Consider the following 21,577-nt stretch of genomic DNA (forward strand, 5'->3'; position numbering starts at 1 on the left):
TGGTTCTGAAGGGATGTGTCAGAGCGGGCCACAGACAGAAACAATGTGGACCCAACAGGTGCCTTGTGCCCAAGGCGGCTTGCTAACTCCACCCCATAGCACAAAACTTCAACCCTGAGTGCTGTGATTACAGGAGTAATATGAGGGTAGCTGTGCTGCAGAGACTTTCGTCAGTCAAGAGAGGAGCTGTCAATAACAAAACACCATGACTGACAAAATCAGCAACACAAATAGAGACAGAATGGTGTGCTGAAATGAAGGAATTCGGTCCTGTTTTTCTGAGCACAATGCTGTTCCCTTTTAATATCAAATTTATGCTAATTTAAAGAAAATAAACATGCTTTAAACCTGCTATATTCACTGTGTTTATACTAACAATGGATCTCAGGATGCTGTGTGTAAAAAGTCTCCAGAGTGTAACCATTCTGGCAGCACATGCCAAATGCAGTGGTGAAATGTAAATCAACATTTTCATTGGTCACACCAGTGCACCTGACATTAGGATGTCTGTCCATGTAGCTCTGGATGACCTGCAGCTTCAGCTCGGGTAAATCCACCACCAGAACATCTTTTTTCATTTTTAAAACATAATTTATGGTCACACACTTATTTGAACCTGTCACCCTTCAGAAAGCATTAATTGGCCTCGAGTGTGCCACATTTACTGAGTGGGGAGTCGAGGATTCTCTGTGTCCAGCTGCCCAGGTAATGTCGACCAATGCATGTTTGCATTTTTACATTTTAGCATCTACCAAAAGACTGCTTCCAAGACATTTTGGGGACATCTATAAACTACAGCTTAGAAGAAAATCTGAGTGACACTCTCCCTCTTGAAAATACACAAGTCTTTGCATGCACATCAGTCACCTGCACCACCCACCACCTTATTCCAGGTAAACTCTCAACCTGTGAGAAACACTAAGCCAACATGCTTAGCTGTTATATCACAGTCATTCTGAAATAAAACATCATCTGTCGAGACAGGTGTGTGGTTAGCAGAGCAGCCCTCCCTTCTTGTAGCATTTCAGAAATAAGCCGAAACAAAGCAAAGTGGTGAAGTCAGATATGATAGAAAAATTTAATATTGCTTATAATGCAGACAAGTAAAGCCTAACTTTACGATGAAGATCAACCTCATGAAAAAGAGCAAAACATTTATCTGTAGCTTTATTCCTGTTACAATCATTTGCATGATGCAATGAGAAATTATTCAGCACTAAAAACTCCAGTGAGAAATTCTGAATGCACCTAAATTATTCGCTGGTGCACCGAAACTCACCTCTGCAGAGGATTTTAGCTTATTTCATTCTACGTTTTGGATTTTAGGTTCATAATTTACGATCGTTGCTTCACTCACTTTCATCACTGTCGTGACAGCTAAAAACAAGTCAAAGGAAAAGTCGATTTTGGACTTACATTCACCAACTGGACAGACTCTAAATGAGTACGTGTTTGTTGGGTCCTTACATAGACAACTGTTAAAAAGTTCTATCAACAAATTAGAATGTGTAACTGAGACAATAAGTCAAATGACTAGTGTCTCCTACCCCATGTTAGTTAAAAACTAGCAACAAATATAAACCTAGAAGTGTATTCAATTGAGCAAATGCACATTTTATTGTTTAGAAATTCAAAAGTTACACATTTGCACTTAAAAAAAAAACGTGAAAAAATTATTGAACATTGACATGTTTAGACAATCTAATTGATGGTAGCATTAGCCAGAAGCTGAAATAACTGATTTATTGGCTTACATGATAGCAAGCAAGAAAAACTACACTTTGCACTATCTCTACTTTAATCTCCAACTGTTTTTAGATCATCATTTTGGGATTGTCTGCCAAAGCCTTTCTACAATCTAAACCACCAGTCAAAAATCTGGATACACCTTCCAATTCACTGTCTTTTCTTGATTTTTACTACTTTCTACATTGACAATACATACTTAAGACATCAAAATCATAACAATTCTGAAATAACTCTAAAAATGTTTGATATTTTACATTCCTCAAAATAGCCACCCTTTGCTTTGATTACTGCTTTGCACACTCTTGGATTTCTCTCAGTGACCTTCATGAGGTAGTCACCTGAAATGGCTTTCACTTCACAAGTGTGCCTTGTCAAGGTTAAAACAAGCAGAGGTGATTTGTTTGGGTCAAGACACAAGGAATGGACATGAGACCAGTGGAAATCTGTGCTTTGGTCTGGTGAGTCCAAATCTGAGATCTTTGGTTCCACCTGCCGTGTCTTTGTGCAACACAGAAAAGGTGAATGGATGGTCTCTACATGAATGGCTCCCACCGTGAAGCATGGAGGAGGAGGTGTGATGGTGTGGGGGTGCTTTGCTGGGAACACTGTTGGGGATTTATTCAAAACTGAAGGCACACTGAACCAGCATGGCCACCACAGCATCCTGCAGCAACATGCCATCCCATTCCATTTGCGTTTAGTTAGACTATAATTTATTTTTCAACAGGAAAATGACCCCAAACACACCTCCAGGCTGTGTCAAGGCTATTTGACCAAGAAGGAGAGTGATGGAGTGCTGCGTCAGATGACCTCACCTCCACAGTCACCTGACCTAAACCCAATCCAGATGGTTTGGGATGAAATGAAAGCAGAGTGAAGATAAAAGGGCCATTAAGTGCTCAGCATCTCTGGGAACTCCTTCATGACTGTTGGAAAACCATTTAAGGTGACTACCTCATTGAGCTGATGTAAAGAATGCCAAGAGTGTACAAAGCAGTAATCAAACCAAAGGGTGGCTATTTGGAACAATATAAAATATAAAACATTTTGACTTATTTCACACTTTTTTGTTCACCACATAATTCCATATGTAAATGCAAATGTACATAATCCCATGTGTTCATTCATACTTTTGATGCCTTCACTGAGAATCCACAATGTAAATAATCATGAAAATAAAGAATAACCATTAAATTAACGAGAAGGTGTGTCCAAACTTTTGACTGGTAGTGTATATATGTGCACTAACTCCTGAGTAAACCCTCAAACTGCAGGCAAGGCTCAAATCATTTATTGGCCAATACCACCCGACTTAAAAAAATCTGAATGGGCGTGCTTTTGTGTTTACTCTGACTGTTGTGGTCTTTATTTGTCTGGCTGCACCATAATAAGGGGCACTGGCCTGCAACAGATAATCCCTGCATTTAAATGCAGCAAGTTAGTCACATTATTGGCCTCATGTCATTCATTCATTTCCAAATCCATTCATCTTTCTGTCCTTTTATTCATTCAGCAGTCCGTTGTCCCTCCCTCCCTACCGTTATGTACTCAGTGGAGCTGGAGAGACAGGCAGCGGAGTACTGAGTGATCAGCACATTCATGTCACGCCATTCCACGCCTCATGAATCACTTGAGTTTGAAAGAAAAAAGAAGCCAGGGATTTATTTGTATTACTGTGTGTTTATGTAATGTATATATGTTTGTGAAGGAACCATTATTATGCTTGTAATGTTACTAGCGGTGCACAGCTCTGAAAGAACGAGTCTAAATATTGTCATTAGTATTTCAACACTGACTAGGTGCATAATGTAGCAGTAGGCCTTCCTATGACTCACACATGACCAGATATGAAATTATTTTCAGCTGGCAAATTCATGACTAGGGCAGAAAAAATGTAAGCGTGTCACAACATAAGTTTTGTTTATGGTGCACATGAAAAGGACAACACAAAAAAGAAAGAGAAATAGTTTTGGTCTAAACAACTCTGACATTGACTTTTCGGTACTGAAGGCCACAGTCACAGTATTTGGTAGCTCAGGGCAACAAAATCTGACAGTTCCGATAACTGATTAAACAAATGCAAGGTTTTCCTATGTAACAAAAAGGCTGAGGCACACCATTAAACCGTTAAACTAACCTTTAGTGCAAAAAGGCATTTAGGCAGCATGCGAGAATGAATGTGAAGCCAACACTGAGAGTACATTGATTAAAAAAAAGAAGTGGTTTGATTTCAAACAGAAATGTAAGTTGGCATCTGACAGGATCTGCCAATCAACAACCAGTTTGTGGTGAGTTGGTGTTGACAGAAACTCATTGGCAAGCGAATTAAGGAGCTTACAACCATTGACTCAAATGAGCAAACTGAAAGCCAAAAATAAGGTTAGTTTCAACAAGTAGAATAGCATTAAGATCATAAGTTACACAACAATCAGCCATAATTAAATGAACAATGTACACTACAGTCCAAAAAAAGTAAACCATGGAAATAAATAACGAAAATAAATACAGAAAAATAAGAGTTAAGTAAATAATATAATATAAAATATATAGATATAGATATCTAAATATACATATACACACACACGTTCTCATTACTCTTCTCCCTCTCCCTCACTTATTTAATAAAGACACCTACACAATATAATCAATATAATGTGAGTGTGAGTATGTGAATGTGTGAGAATGTGTGTGTGTGCGCGCGCGTGTGTGTGTGTGTGCAAGCGAATGCAGCTACTCCTATGTACACTTTACTGGCTGGGTGATTGAATCAGTTGATTAATTGATTTATTGACTGATTGATTTGTTAACTGAACTGATTGGCTCTCAGACAAAACCAAACATAACCAAATGAGTAACAGAGTAGATATATGGAATTAGGACATTAGAAGATCAATGAAGGTGGACCTAGAGGACTGAGAATCTGCAATGTTATTATGAGGAGAAGATGTAAATTCCAGAGAGATATGTTTAATAAGCAGGTTCTTCCAGTGAACTAGAGATATGGAGTTTCTGGATTTCCAGTTCATGAGGATAGTTTTCTTGGCGATAGTTAGGGCCGTGAGAAGTATTTTATGGTTTGATTTATCGATTGTGGATGATGTTAAGTCTCCTAGGAGGCACAATGAGGGGGAAAGTGTGAGATTTCATCGAAAACTTGAAATTGCCTGGGTGACCCCAAACCTTTGAACGGCAGTGTAACATTTAGAATCATATAACAGTGTAGACACACATCCTAAATAAGGTTTTCCCTGTCACGTGCGGGCGTGTGAACCCAAGCAGCAGGCAAAACAGGGTGGTGAAATTAATAACGATTTAATGAAAAAATATAAATGAACAGAAAACACTGAATAAAGAAAGCCGAAGGAAAGCAACGGGGAGGAAAAACTAAACTAAACTAAACTAAGGGCGGATCAGAAGGCCGAGGTAAGCTAAACATAAACTAAACTAAATTGCAGGGAAGGTGACTCACAGAAAGTCCAGTCCAGTGTCTGATGGGCGGATGAGTGGGGAAGAACCGACAGAGCCGATGGAGGGGGTGAGCTGATGACAGGGAAACAGGTACGGAGTCCGAATGAGAGAACAGAGTCCAGGAAGCGATGTGTAGGAGATGATGAACGGAGAAACGGAGTGCGTGGTCTGCCATGAACAGGATGCAATGAACCGGCAGTGAGTTCTGAGGGAAGTTGGGCTTATACGTCACACTGATTGGAAACTCACGCCGGCTGTGCAGATTAGAATTTGAGTCAGCTGTGCATAGGCACAGCCGCTCGTGGTTCGCTTGATGAGCCAGAACACTGGAGCAGGCGGAGTGTGACATTCCCATAATATGGCTATGTTAATACAGCTAGTGTATTTAAACACTGCCTGAAAAAGAAGCTAGATTCTCTATGTTGACTCCAGAATCTCTATCTGTAAGAGGAGAAACACTGATTCTTGCTACTTCATATTCGACACTTATTTAACACTTTACACAAGGACACAGCTGTGTACACCCTACCAGCTATGGAAAGCTGACGGCTGGAAAACTTTAACTCATTTTCTGTGTTCTCCAGGGGAGATCAGCCATTCAGTGCACACATCTCAAGGGGCAATCTCTCAATAGAGCTTAGCAATAGCAGTCTCCGAGGTTACCCCGTTCAAAACAAACCTGAGTTACCATCCCAACAACAGTGGGCCCTGGAACATGCAGGCCAGCTTATTCAGTATTCAGTGTCTGATGACAGGACCAAATGAAAGGCTGCTCTACAACAATGGCTGACTGACTGGAGAGAGTCCAGTTATTTATTCTCTGTCTCCTCAAAAGCTGGACAGGGTCTGACACTGCTCCCTCCTGGGTTGTGATAAGCCATACAAGCAGGAAAAAGATGTGAGAAAAATAATTTGTCATTCATGTCTTGCTTACACAAGATGACACTGCAAATTGGTAATGAATGCAGTAATTCATCGAGCGTGTTCATGCTGTCAATGTAGTTTCATCTCTACTATGCAACCGTAAATAACACTTGTTTTAGGATGTGGTGAAACTCTTCTTAAAATAGCTCCAGGAAGAAACAAGTTTGGAATCTGACATTTGTATACAAATGACGTGCAGCTTGTCATATTGCCAAAAAGTAAACAAACAAGAAATACAAGTAAACTGAGATGTTCCGTAACAGACAAAGACACTTAAGAAATCCGTAACCAAAATAAAATATTAAAAGAATATGGTTGTTGAATTAGCGGAAACTGCAGACAACTTGCATTTCTGTTAACAGGAATAATAATTTAAAGAAATGTAGATGTGTACAAATCTCTCATACAATACAAAGTCATTTTTTCCCCGCAGACAGCTCACATTTCAATTTCATTCTTAATTTTGTGTATTGTATCTTACTGTTGCCTGTGTGTGGCGTTATGGTTGACCTTTGTCGTGTGTTACAGATAGGAAAGAGCATAAACCTTGACAGCAAATGACTCAGCAAATTCGAAGAGAAGTCAAAATGTTGTGTGGTTCTGGACCAAAACAAATACGAACAGCAACCAGCAGCTTGCATAGTTGAAATAGCTTTAAAGAACAGTTTGAACTGAAAAGACCTGCTTCTCTACTGTCCTCTCCTCTCTGATTGGAGGTATGGAAAATATCTGAATCTTTACATACTGCACTCTATCTAATTTTCTTTATTAACTTTTAGCATTCACTAACCCAGGCTGGATCAGACTCAGTCAAATTCTGTCACATCAAAATCATTTTGATCACTGGCTCAACAGGTGTAGCGTGTGCCTTGACCAATACCGCTGCATTTCCTTTGCCAAATACAAGACAGTGAGGGACACTGAGAAAAATCCAAAAATGGGAGGGCACTTTATTGTCACTCAGAGTTACTAAGAGTTGAAATACTCTTTTCTACTGTGCAGGTATAAAATATTAAGTTGTGTGATCGAGCAGTTCTTTACCAGGTTGATTATCAGCAAATAATAATCATCAATTAGCCTTTCAATGCCATTAGCTAACACAATGTAGCATTAGGACACAGTAGTGATTGTCTGTTTTTCTTTCAAAAATAAGTACATTTCTAAATGACCCCTGTAGTGATAGGTGTGATTGCGTATTCTGACCACCAGAGAGCAACGACATATGTTAAGCTACGCATGTGCAGAGGATAGAAGAAGATGACTGACAGCGAATGCATGCTGATTAAAAGTTAAACTGCTGCAAACCCAGAATTTTCATTGTATCAGAAACAATACAACCCCAAACATTTGAACGCTAGTGCAGGTCAGACCCCAGCCTGGGTGACTGAGGACACATCAGACAGCTGAATGTGTCTGCTCTGTGTGCACAGTGCACTGTACTCCTAAAACTCAAGTAAATAATTGTATTTGTTCGGCTGAAATCCTTTGATTGAGGAATGAATCTGAGGATAGAAATGTGAATGTCTCCACCAGCTGCGGAGCAACACTTATCATGACGTCACGAGGAAGTTTGACTAAAGCTTTTAATCACAACACATACAATGATCTCCTTTTTCTCTTTCTAAACAGTTATGTGTGTTGATCAGGCTTGCCCGTCACTAAACAAAACTCCTGCTTAAATCTGCTTAAATCAAAAACTATTCAATGTCATAAATGTTATTTTTTGGAAAAGGAAAAAAAGAAGTACTAATGTCCTTGAGCTACAGCGACGTGATGTGAATAAACTCAGTGGGAACTGTTCAAGGAAATACATGTTCCTGCAAGACACCTTTAAATGAAGCCTCTGACAGCTTGGCACACAGACAGTTTGATTGATGGGTCTCCTTACCTGCAGAAAGGAAGCTCTGAGGAAGTCATTGTGACACATGAGGAGTGAATAAAGTAAACAGCTGGAACTTTCAACCTTGTACCCCAACGTGATCGACAGTACCCTTCTTCATAGTTCTTAGATTATGTCACACTAATTGTTCTGTTGTTCGCGGTGTTTCTGTAGGAGTAATATGCTGTGTTACTCTCAGGCTGAAACCAGACTGTCTTGCCAGCACTGGTCATGTCTGAAATGTCTCTGTAAACATACAGGAAGAAAGTTCTCCAATAAAAATAATAATTTCAATAATTTTTTTATCCAACTAGAAAAACATTTCAACACAAATGTCAGAAGCCATTAAGCTTGTAAAAGCAGTCCCCAACAGAAAGGCATAAAAACATGCCTTTGCCCATTCATGATGTGCATCCACCATGTTCTGCAGATTTGTTGAAGGCCCTGTTCACACTTGCATGATGCCCCCTGTTGGAAATCTGCTTCTTCTTCACCAATGCCATTATCTACGGACGTTTGGGAAATCATACAATTTGAAACATTTTGTCTCCGATTTGTTCAATCAGTTGCTGACTGTATGTGACACTGAATACATGATTGCTTGTGTCTGAAGCAGCAAAATCTTAAACTGAAATGTTTGCAAACTTTGCAAATGCACTATCCTTGCTAATCGTCGATGTGTTCTTAAGGCCTCAGATTTCAATAAACTTGTAATGGCTTTTACCCAGAGCCCTTCAAATGAATGCCAGGATTAGAGAGGTTAACCGGCTCCTCTGGGGGAACTCTACACACTCCCTACGGTGCTGGAATTTCTTCATTGCAGCATTCCCACTAACCCCCACACCCCCTGCTCATACAAATAACAGAGCGGCAGGAAAGGCTCTTTAATTATGAGAGGTGTGTGCGTGATGTGATTTCTTTTAAAGCACAATAACCCGAACTGTAATTAGGAGCATTTGATGCGGCTGACGACTGTCACTCAAAACCTGTTAACCACATCTGCTAGAGGGCAGTGTTACACCTCAATCAGCTCCTCGAACCAATGATGGTAACATAAGTAGAGGCAGGCTGACCTGAAATGTTTATCCATCATGAAAGAGGGCTCATATGATATGGTGTTATTACCTGTCTATGAACCGTCTTGCTTCCAACGCTAAGAACCGCACATGACCTCAAACAATTTTAGAGTAATAGCGGTACTTTTCACTCTGGTCCTGTGACACTCTTGGCATGAAACAGGTGAGATAACATTTACTGCTGGAAAATGACGTAAATGGTGCTGATAAAATTCCAACTTTTTCAAACTATGAGTGAGACGTTAAGGTTTATATGTATCTGGGTGCAACAGATTTAACTCCTAAACATTAGACAACAAATGATGTTGGATTTCCTAAAAAAAAAAAAAATTCTCTTCTTCTTACTATAACATATTTTATTTAAATGACAGAATTTTGTAAAAATGTGTTTTCACTTTGATACTAGAGTTTGGTTTTTTGGGGCAAATTCTTGTCAAAAAAGCCAAATTATATTGACCATGATTTCATGTATAAAAGCAACGAAAGGGTGAAACAGCCAAGGGGAGTGAATACTTTTTATAGGCATTGTAAGTCTGTCTAGCTGCTGCAGATTTTAAAGCCTTGGGATAATCATCGCTATTTAACTGATGATACTTGTTTTTATAAGACGAGATTTTAAATGGTAGCCCATTGAAAAGAGACACATCTGTTGTTTATGTTATCAAAGGTTGGCCTGAGTTCAAGGCATCTGGCTGAGCATGGAGGTGGATGATTGGGCATGTGGTGCTTGATTAGTCTGCTGCTCTCTGCGGCACCTCAGGCAAATGTATGTACTGTCATAACCATAATTTAGTGCATAAAACAAGTAAGAAAGATTAAGTGGTAAAGTGGGAGGGCCAAGACTTTTTTTTTCTTAATCTCACAATGATCAACAGATAAGCCTGCAGAAGTGGAAATTAACTTGAAAATAATTCACAATTGGCCACTGTTTATTTCCTTGTGCATATATATTGGAATTATTTACATTAGGAAATGATTTGAGCTTAATGAAACTTGTTCTCTGCAGCAGATATCAATAATTAGCAGAAATATGATTCTAACATACCACACATGTAATGTTTGTGATCAGAATGTAATAAAGATACAGACTAGAGGTTGATATTTGCAGCTATTTTAAAACCTTTTACACTCCGACAGCTAGTGAACTGCAGCTCAGAACTGTAAACAGTGGAGTCTGCTGGACAAACTGTGTAATGATGATCTAAACTAATCCTCACATGATCTACACATGATTACAAGAAAAGTAGTTTTAATTTAATGTCAGTGTCCACATACATGTCCATTAATATGTATATATAATGGTACTGCAAGCAAACATGCAAAATTGCTCTATCGTTCAAAAGTTTGGGGTCATCCAGGCAACTTCGTGTTTTCCATGAAAACTCACACTTTTATTCATGTGCTAACATCACTGCACAAGGGTTTTCTGATCATCAATGAGCCTTTCAACACCATTAGCTAACACAATGTAGCATTAGAACACAGGAGTGATGGTTGCTGGAAATGTTCCTCATGGCATCATTTCGATAAGCTTCTGCAATGTTCACAGCATTGATTTATGTCTTGAGATGCATTAATTTTCTACAAAGACCTTATACTGTTGATGGGAGAGTCGAGCTGCTGTGCAAAGTCTTCTCCAGAACAACCCAAAGATTCTCAGTGGTGCTGAGGTCTGGACTCTGCGGAGGCTAATCCATTTCTGGAAATGATGTCTCATGCTCCCTTAACCACTCATTCACAATGTGAGCCCCATGAATCCTGGCATTGTCAACTTGGAACATGCCCATGGAATCAGGGAAGAAAAACTACATTTATGGAGTTAAAAGGGAGTTTTTTTTCTTGCCACTGTTTCCTTAGGGCTGGCTCTGGGGGGTCAGGCATATGGGATCTGTAACTCATTTTGAGACAGTTTGACCTGTAATTGGCGCTATATAAATAAAACTGAAATGAATTGAATTGAGTGATGGTTGATGGAAATGTTCCTCTATACCCCTATGTAAACATTACATTAAAAATTGTCCGTTTCCAGTTGGAATAGTAATTTATCACATCAACAATGTCTAGACTGTATTTCCGATGAATTTAATGTTGTCTTCATTGAAAAAAAACTGCTTTTCTTTGACAAATAAGCACATTTCTAAGTGACTCCAAACTTTTGAACTGTAGTGTATATATAATAGTACTGCAAGCAACAATTTTATGCGTCATCACAGTTTTAACTATGCAGAGCTTTTTGGTCTGTGGTCACAGAAAACAACATACTCCACCCGATTCCTAACTTCACAGCTGCATCTGGAATAATCAGTTAGAGAAATTTCCAAATTGACTAAACCACCTACAGTAAATTGCAGTCATGCAAATCCTCTTCCGTGTTTTTCCTGCACCGAGGAATTTTTGGCCAGCTTCAAAGACATACTACCATGACAATTAATTGATTTCAAATCAAAATTACAATTTGAAACAGCGCAATTAACAAGCTGCAAAGGCTGCAAGTTAGAATGTAAGCAATGCGACGTGTCTGATCAGGGGTTAAACACAGATTCATACCAGTATGGTATCTCAGGTTAATGATCCATTTTTAAATCTATTTCACAGCAAATATTGAACTGAAGCTTGAATTAAACTGCATATCAATTTGGCATCACAGTGTCTATTAGAAAGATCACCATTCATTTCATTTACTTGAGCATAGCCTTTTTTTTTAGTCTAACTGGACCGAACTGGACTGGCTCCATCCAAACCAGGAAACCCCTGTAATCCTATTATTCAAAAAGTCTGAAGAATGAGACATAATGTTTTGCACACTTCCTATGTAAATACAGAATCAATATTCAGACACTGCACTAACTACATCAGGGTATCAGCACTAGACTGCGCTGTAAATTTTCACAACATATACGATGCACGCAGAACTTGGAAAAAATATCGCTATTTATTCTGCGTACCAGTGTGTGATTAGAGTTCAAATATGTGGGAAGTGTGATACAAACTATGCTCTTTAGGCAGAAGGTGATGTGGCAAATTAATGATTGTCATAAGAGCAATAGTCCAAAATGCTGAATGTGATCAAAGGTCCAAGTCTGCTGTGCTTCACAATTAATATTTGATTAAAAAGAGAACTAAGGACACAGTGTGAGTGTGTGCCACACTGACAAAGGTTAACATTTGGGTTCATGCTGTGTGGGAATCTGAGAAATCTAAAAGCAGTTTTAGGATTTAACCCTTGTTAGGGTCAGAAAGGACCCGGTCACTATGTTTAATAGCAGTGAAAAACCCCTAAATAACCCTTTTTCAACTTGAAATTCAATTAGTTGTCCTAAAGTGACCCCAACATTAGAAAAAGTGAGACATTGTCTTTGTTTATATTTTCATCAAAACAGTACAGGGTACCAGGGGTCATTTTAAGACACACCTACATCACACACACCTCTAAAACCACAACAACACACTGTAGTTGAGTTTTTGTTGTTGAACTCCATTGTACAATCTATAGTACACTGTTGTTTCCCTTCAGATAATGCATTTAAAGCTACTTTCTACACATTTATGGCACTTTCTTCGGATATACAAGTACTATCTCTCGCAAACAAATAATGTTTACACCAATGCAGCACTTTTAGCAGCAATAATAGTAGCAAAGAAAACATAACGTGATGTGATAAAAATGAGTGGTGTATATTGATTAGATACAGTCTTTCTGCCCTCTGAAGAAGGAAAAACCCAGATATTCACAAAGTGTGTAATGCATGACAGGTTGTTTCTTCGACTAAAATAGGTTGAAAATTCAATTAAGCTGCGTTATTTTAGAGGGTCAGTGGAGGCGGGTCATTTTTGACCCTTAGGATGAGGAGAGTGTACAGGATGTTCAGATCGTAAGAGGGTTAAATGAAGTATTCATATTCAATCTGTGTGTTATTGTGAGTGAGTAAGGAAACGGAATACCATTATGATGTCTCTGGCTTGCTCAAAAAGATTACATTTAGGAAAACACAATACTGCCATGTACTCACCCTCCCTCACTCTCTGCCTCCTCTGAGCTGCGACCCTCAGCTCTGGACCCTGCGATGGCGCCGGCAGCCCTTTTCCGTCGTGTTGGCGTGGTCCTGTGCAGAGGGCTGACTCGACGCACCTCATCGCGTCCCCTCAGCTCCTCCCTGACTTGGTCTGGGAGCATTGGCAGAGCACTCTTCAACGCCTTCATCTCATCCTTCAGCTCAGACACACACTGGATCAGGGCTTCAAGGCGCTCCAGCACCTCAGCCTGACCACCAGACAGTCCAGGACCGTCCACCAACATGAGACTCGACCCCTGGTCATTTATGCGGTAGAACCCAGGGCATGAGGCTCTTCGCCTTGATCTAAAACCCTGGTAACAGACCACAGCCAAGCTAATGCCAGCCACTCCAGCTAACGCTCCCAGAACCAGCACCTTGCTGTCTGCCTGAGCCATCCTGCAGAGAATTCACAGAAAACACATTGTTTTTTAGGTTACTGACTTGGTAAACAGTTTGCTAAAAATGCTGCTACTTGGTTCAGTTTTTCAGTTGATTACATTTCCTTTGAATTCTGACTGGGATACTAACATTGATTAACTATTTACTTAATGAAATGTCAAAACAAAGTGAGAAATGCCCACGGCTGTCCTAAAGTCAAAAGCACCTTCTTTGTTTGGTCGATTGTCTGTTTGCGGTGAACTGAGCATCACGTGATGATCAGAAGTGGGTTCAGTTTGACTTGTTTACATACAACACAGTGCAAAACATCGTGCATCAAAGTTGGATGTAATATTTTTGTGGTTATGATTTCATGATTACTAAAAAGTAGATCTTCATATGATGTTGATTGTAAGCTGAGTGAAACCTCACTGTGACTGGATTACAAACTGCATATTTTAGGATTTATTCCAAGTACAACAGCAGCAAGAAAAAAAGATAGCAAGCTATTTTAAATACTTTAACTAGGAGAGGGCTATAATTCTAGAAAATGCCAGTAATGAGTTCAAATTAACCATATGTCCATACCCACTCATTTTTTCACCTTTATTTTTTTATTTAGTCGCCTTCTCTTGGCTACTGGCATATATGTGAAAACCACAGATATGTACATGTCAGTAGCCGCAAGAAGCAAAATCACACAGAAAAATAATGCTAGGATATCTTCTTGTTCTACAAAGAAAACTGATTTCAACTCATGACCGGGTGTTTTTCTTCCCAAAAGGCATTTATAGCCTCCCCCTATTTAAACACAAGCTCATGTGTGACTGACAATTAGCTCTGAAATTCTTAGTAGGTGACAGTGGGTAGCATTTCATTGTTACAGACAATTTTGAATACATATTCCATTTCAGCAGTTATTCTCTGTAGAAAGCAGCGACTGTAAAGGTTCTTGTTACTCAGTTTGAAGCACAAGGACACAAAAGTGTCCTGCTTATCTATGAAGTCAACATTTCTCATCAGTATCTCTTATTTGGGTTTGAACATAACTGGGAAACTGGAGGCTAAACGACAGAATAGAAGTTGTGCGTACGGTGGCCATAGCCTTTTTGTTTTACCTCCACTCTTCTTATGCTACTGAGTTCTTGTTGCTTCAGCGAACACAATATCAAACAAATGAGTCACAGGTGAGAGAGTGCCTGTCCTTCACCTACTGTTAACGAGGAGCTACGTACGACTTACTCGCTAACTAGCTTAGATAATTGGATCAGCTCATAATCACTGAGGGAGGCTGTTAGCCAGCAATTACAACTTGAACGCATTGAGGAATTTAAAGCCTGCCTGAGTCTCTTGCCCGCTTTATCCCGTGTGCCATCACGGCTCCATTGACGAACTCACCGTGTTTATCAGCTGTCAGGTTCCTGCTGCTAGCTGAGTCTGCTGAGTGAGAGTTCAGTCCCCAAGGTTGTGCTAACATTCAAAACTAAGTCATTAGCGAGGCTATGCCGTTAAATCGGATTAAACCGACCACACTCACTTTAACCCCCCCACACGAACGTGTTATTTCTAAATAAATAAAAACAAAACTGACATAAATACACAGCTTACTGTTCAGGTGAGAAAGGAGGCACTTCTGTGGTTTGACACTTGTCTTGTGTAACGGTCAAAATATTCCGTGCGGGAATTAGAAGCCCTATACAAAAGTTCCGGAAGCTATCCATCGTAAAAACAAAACAAAACAAAACAAACTCTCTCTCTCTCTCTCTCTCTCTCTATATATATATATATATATATATATATATATATATAAAGAGTTCATTTGCAAAAACAGGTAACTCCGTTTCAGAAAACTCATTTTTTTATTGTTTACTTGAGATAATAATAATAACACTAAGAATCTATTTTTTCTCTATTTTGTCATGTATATTTCTACTGAGTCAAATCCACTCAACTTCAGTTTGATTGATATTATCTCAAGTAAACAATAAAAAAAAGTTTTCTGAAAATGTATCAAAACGGAGTTATCTGTTTTTGCAAATGAACACTTCATATGTACAAAATTCATTAATATCAATTAATTGCGTTTTTGTCAGAAACCAAAGTTGTTGTTTTTTCAGTTCAAATCAGTTTTGGTTGAGTTGGCTAAATCAGTGAGTTCAGTATTGAGTCTGTTGTCCAGACTTTAGTCTGTGCCCAGATAACAAAATATGGGTGAATCAATGTTGAATCTATGTTGAGACCTAAAGTAGAAATTATACAGAAAGCGCAAGGTTGATAAAATGTTGAATCAGTGTTTGCTTTTCAACCATAAATCACACTTTACCTAGATAGCAAAATATGTTAAATCAATGTTGAATTGGGGTTAAGAAGGTTGAATTTTGGTTACCGTTGAAGATTGATGGTTGCATCAACGTCGATTCAACAACATTTTGTCAACATTGAAGTTTGTGTTTAAAAGATGCCATTGAATCTACGCTGTATTTTGGTTTAATTAAAATGTTTGACAGGTGAATGCTTAATTAATGTTGAATCTATGTTTGCAAACATGTAATCTATGTAAGCAAAAGTTGACTCAACATTTTAACAACCTCGCGCTTTCTGTATAATTTCTACGTTAGGTCTCAACATAGATTCAACATTGATTCACTCATATTTTGCTATCTGGGTGGCCTCCTGGGCCACCCATTGGGTCTCCTCTTGTCTTCATTCCAAACTGATCTGAGTCAAACAAGTGATCTGCCTGTTTGTATTGTACAGTATATGAAAGCATGTTTCCTCGTAATTTTCAGTTAAATTCGTTAGTGCTTCTACTAACCCTATTACTCTACCAAGGAATGTTTTGTGACGACTGGCATTGGTTTGTCTGTCTGTCTGTTCGCAACATTATTCAAAAATGGACACATGGATTTCAATGACATTTTCAGGGAAAGTCAGAAATGACACAAGGACGAAGTGATTAGATTTTGGCTGTGATGTCTGGATCCATGGATTTGTTAAAGATTTCTGTATCATTGCGAGATAGCAACATGGCATCACTGTAACTACGACAACGAGTGAACACTATTCAGCTGCCTGCTGACGGTCAAATGATTGCGATCGTACTACAAATCCACCAGGATTTATTCATTGGAAATCAAACAAGGAGCAATTGATTAAATTGTGGGGGTGTTTCGAAGTCCCTTCAATTCACACCGCCCGTTTCATATTTAGGTCACATGATTCAGTATCCGTGCATAATGTACACATGCATAACACATGCTTATGGTCAGCGCAAAGGTACATCTATATGGCCACATTCTATGCTGCCGTGATTTCTGATAATCAATAACTAATAAATAAACAAATGCTGCATTTAAAAAAAAACTGTATTTCTGACAATGACGTGGGAAAATGAGTAGGCTTGGCAGAGTACTGCACTCTCTGAGTGCTTTTTTTGTTTTTATTTTAGTCTATCAAATCCGGATCTAATGATAAACATTATTGCAGAGGCATGACCTTGTTTAAGTTCACTTTGACATGTAATGCATAAAAACAGTTCACAAACACAATCATTAGTTAGATTTAGATTTTTGATTCTTCATGCACAACATAAGAAGCTATATTACAAGATTAGATTGACACATTTTCATTTGTATTCTGTTGGTTCTTAATTACCTTTTATTTGACTAATTACTGTCAATGTCTGCCTATAATCATTCATGAAGTGACCTTAGTTTACCATAAAAACATTTGTATTTGTGATATGTTGCATGGAATCAGTTATAAAAGCCCATAATAATAACTGCCTCGAAAAGGGTGTCATTAGCTTTTTTAATAAAGACATCTCATTTAAATTGGTGGCACTACTACCTTCATTACTTTCTAATGTAATTCCTAATATATCATCATCTAGTTGTGCATTCATGTTATGCAAATAGTAAATATTCTGCAATAAGAAACTCAAGCCATGACTCACCTCTTTGATTTGCTTCTCTCCCTGCAGTGAAGTTGGACTGAACGTGCACCAGGTTTTAAAACGTTACTAAACACACGTTATCACATCAACCTTGGACCTGCAGTTAGTGAACACAGAGCTGTCCTTACTGAAGGGATGTCTGCAGTGGGGACGTTTTAGAATGGCTAACTTTGTGTTTTGAAAATTATACATTTGTGCTGTTTACACTCTCTTCAGATGCACAATTTCTTTTGATTTTGTTGAAGCAGAAATCCTTAGTTTTGTTACAAATGAACTGCAAAAAAATCCAAACAAACATAACAGATTTTGATTCATCGACAACATACAAATTCTCCCTATCTCTTGTCTCCATTGGACACTGTAAGCATGAATTACAGATTTCCATGGCCAATATTGATTTAAAAAAACAAATCTAATTTAGATATTAACTTAATTATTAAATACAGCTGACAAAGTCACTGGAGTTTAGAAAAAACAATATTATACTAAATATCACTAAATGTAAAGATGCTTTTGAAAAACCGGGATTTAGATTCTCATTGTTTATTGCCTGAATACTCTGTATTTCTCATATTCCATTTTATTATTTATTTACTTTGTTGTTCAAAAGTTTGGGGTCACTCAGGCAATTTCACATTTTCCATGAAAACTCACATTTTCATTCATGTGCTAACACAATTGCACAAGGGTTTCTAATCATCCATTAGTGTCACGAACTGAGCAGGGGGACCCGAGCAGAAAACCACACTACCAGGGCTGGCAGAATGTAAGTGGTTTATTGTAGGGGGTGAGAATGGTGGCTAGGTGGGGAAAAACCAGGGTGTAGGAGCGTGGGGGTCCAGGCAGGAGTGGGGGATCCAGGCAGGAGTGGGGGGGGTCCAGGCAGGAGTGGGGGGGGTCCAGGCAGGAGTGGGGGGGGTCCAGGCAGGAGTGGGGGGGGTCCAGGCAGGAGTGGGGGGTTCCCGGACAGCTGAACTGGGGGGAGGCAGGAGAAAACAAGGTCAGGAAACACGGCAGAAACTCAAAAACAGACAATGCTGACGGCGAGAGAGCAAACCGAACTGCGTGGTTCTTGTTTAACGCTCTGGCAGGGAGTGGAAGGCTGAGCCGGTCTTTATTGCAGCGGTGCGTCATTAGTAAATGGTCATCAGCTGTCCGGGAGCTGTGCAGGTAGTTGATTACCTGAGTGGAGTCAGCTTGAGGAGCTAGACTCCACTCAGGCATCGAGCTGTAGGGGAGAGACAGGGCAGAGGAGCGGATGGGAGACAACCAGACAAACAGGACAGAGGAGCGGACGGGAGACAACCAGACAGAGACAGGGCAGAGGAGAGAATGGGAGACAACCAGACAGAGACAGGGCAGAGGAGAGGATGGGAGACAACCAAACAGACAGGACAGAGGAGCGGAACCGTGACAGTACCCCCCCCTCAACGGGCGCCTCCCGGCGCCCCACGGACCCAACCAAACCCACCGGGGCAACCAAGGAGCAGACAGAGACACAGGGACCAGACGGAACAGAAGGGACCAAAAGGACAGGAAGGGCAGAAAACAAGGGGAACAGACAGGAGGGAAGGACGGGAGGGAAGGACGGGAGGGAAGGACGGGAGGGAGAGAAATGGGAGAGGGACTGAACTAAGACCGGACTGAACTGAGCGGAGCTGAGGGCAGGGCAGGACTGGACTGAACTGAACCGAGGGCAGGGCAGGACTGGACTGAACTGAACCGAGGGCAGGGCAGGACTGGACTGAACTGAACCGAGGGCAGGGCAGGACTCGACTGGACTGAACCGAGGGCAGGACTGGACTCGACTGGACTGAACTGAACCGAGGGCAGGACTGGACTCGACTGGACTGAACTGAACCGAGGGCAGGACTGGACTCGACTGGACTGAACTGAACCGAGGGCAGGACTGGACTCGACTGGACTGAACTGAACCGAGGGCAGGACTGGACTGGACTGAGCTGAGCGAAGGAAAGGACTGAGCTGAGCGAAGGAAAGGAAAGGACTGGACTGAGCTGAGCGAAGGAAAGGAAAGGACTGGACTGAGCTGAGCGAAGGAAAGGAAAGGACTGGACTGAGCTGAGCGAAGGAAAGGAAAGGACTGGACTGAGCTGAGCGAAGGAAAGGAAAGGACTGGACTGAGCTGAGCGAAGGAAAGGAAAGGACTGGACTGAGCTGAGCGAAGGAAAGGACTGGACTGAGCTGAGCGAAGGAAAGGACTGGACTGAGCTGAGCGAAGGAAAGGACTGGACTGAGCTGAGCGAAGGAAAGGACTGGACTGAGCTGAGCGAAGGAAAGGACTGGACTGAGCTGAGCGAAGGAAAGGACTGGACTGAGCTGAGCGAAGGAAAGGACTGGACTGAGCTGAGCGAAGCTGAGGACTGGACTGGACGGAGGGTCCGCTCCGGAGGACGGACCGTAGGCTGGACAGGCCGGGGATGGACAGGGCGGAGGGTCCGCTCCGGAGGACGGACCGTAGGCTGGACAGGCCGGGGATGGACAGGGCGGAGGGTCCGCTCCGGAGGACGGACCGTAGGCTGGACAGGCCGGGGATGGACAGGGCGGAGGGTCCGCTCCGGAGGACGGACCGTAGGCTGGACAGGCCGGGGATGGACAGGGCGGAGGGTCCGCTCCGGAGGACGGACCGTAGGCTGGACAGGCCGGGGATGGACAGGGCGGAGGGTCCGCTCCGGAGGATGGACCGTAGGCTGGACAGGCCGGGGATGGACAGGGCGGAGGGTCCGCTCCGGAGGACGGACCGTAGGCTGGACAGGCCGGGGATGGACAGGGCGGAGGGTCCGCTCCGGAGAACGGACCGTAGGTCGGACTGGCTGGGGATGAGTGGGCCGGTGAGTCCGTTCCGGTAGGCGGAGGGTCCGTTCCGGCGGGCGGACCGTAGGTCGGACTGGCTGGGGATGAGTGGGCCGGTGAGTCCGTTCCGGTAGGCGGAGGGTCCGTTCCGGCGGGCGGACCGTAGGTCGGACTGGCTGGGGATGAGTGGGCCGGTGAGTCCGTTCCGGTAGGCGGAGGGTCCGTTCCGGCGGGCGGACCGTAGGTCGGACTGGCTGGGGATGAGTGGACCGGTGAGTCCGTTCCGGTAGGCGGAGGGTCCGTTCCGGCGGGCGGACCGTAGGTCGGACTGGCTGGGGATTAGTGGGCCGGAGGGACCGCTCCGGGGGATGGCCCGAAGGCGGGACAGGCCGAGACCGGACCGGGCGGAGGGCCCGCTTCAGAGGGTGGCCTGGAGGCCGGACGGGCCAGGACTTAACAGACAGGGTGGATCGTTCAGGGGAACGGCCCGGGGGCGGTAAAGCCAGTATAGGCTGCTCCAGAGGACGGTCCTGGGGATTGACAGACAGGCGGGGCCGCTCCGGCGGACGGCCCGGGGGCCGGACAGGGCAGAGGGGCTGCTCCGGGGGCGGAGCCGGGTCCGGTGGGTCCTCCGGGGGCGGAGCCGGGTCCGGTGGGTCCTCCGGGGGCGGAGCCGGGTCGAAGGCCTTAAGCCTTTCGCAGGCAGCCGAAGCCCTGGGGGCCGGAGGCGGTGCGTCGACCACCGCGGGAACTGGAGGCGGAGCGTCGACCACCGCGGGAACTGGAGGCGGAGCGTCGACCACCGCGGGAACTGGAGGCGGAGCGTCGACCACCGCGGGAACTGGAGGCGGAGCGTCGACCACCGCGGGAACTGGAGGCGGTGCGTCGACCACCGCGGGAACTGGAGGCGGTGCGTCGACCACCGCGGGAACTGGAGGCGAGTGACTGCCATGGGGAAGTGTGACGGGGCTGTCCAGGAACTGCTGAATGTAGTCGGGCAGGTAATTAATCAGACCAGGTCGTTGAACCGCCAGTCGAAGGCCCTGGGCCACAGTCTCCTCCCTGGGATCTTTCCTCCACTCATCATGAAGATCTCGTAATGCATAAAAGTATATGCTGTTCTCCAAACAGGAGAAGAGAACTACAAGGGAGGAGCCCTGGGTCCAGGGCAGGGAGTCAGGGTCCTCAGTTGGTGGAACTGGGGTCTGGGTCCGGTTCTGGGGAGCTGAGGTCGGGGTCCGGTTCTGGGGAGCAGAGGTCGGGGTCCGGTTCTGGGGAGCAG

The 21,577-nt window shown here is 42.6% G+C and overlaps 1 protein-coding gene across 5 annotated transcripts in view; it reads right to left on the reverse strand.

Annotated features, from left to right (window-relative positions):
* Positions 1-17,575, reverse strand: part of LOC110967659 (regulator of microtubule dynamics protein 2) — a 43,140-nt gene extending 25,565 nt beyond the window's left edge. For 2 of the 5 annotated variants that reach the window (XM_051959977.1, XM_051959979.1), the window contains exons 1-2: positions 15,121-15,185; positions 13,107-13,547 (exon numbers count right to left, since the gene is read on the reverse strand). In XM_051959977.1, coding sequence (XP_051815937.1) covers positions 13,107-13,547; positions 15,121-15,122 — 443 coding nt within the window. In that variant the 5' untranslated portion in view covers positions 15,123-15,185. Of the gene's footprint in view, positions 1-13,106; positions 13,548-14,927; positions 15,217-17,484 lie in introns of those variants that run through there. The other 3 variants (XM_022217354.2, XM_022217346.2, XM_022217362.2) reach the window with 3 other exon arrangements.
* Between the last annotated feature and the right edge of the window lie 4,002 nt (positions 17,576-21,577).

Source organism: Acanthochromis polyacanthus, chromosome 15, assembly GCF_021347895.1.
Source record: "Acanthochromis polyacanthus isolate Apoly-LR-REF ecotype Palm Island chromosome 15, KAUST_Apoly_ChrSc, whole genome shotgun sequence".
NCBI classification, from domain to species: domain Eukaryota; kingdom Metazoa; phylum Chordata; class Actinopteri; family Pomacentridae; genus Acanthochromis; species Acanthochromis polyacanthus.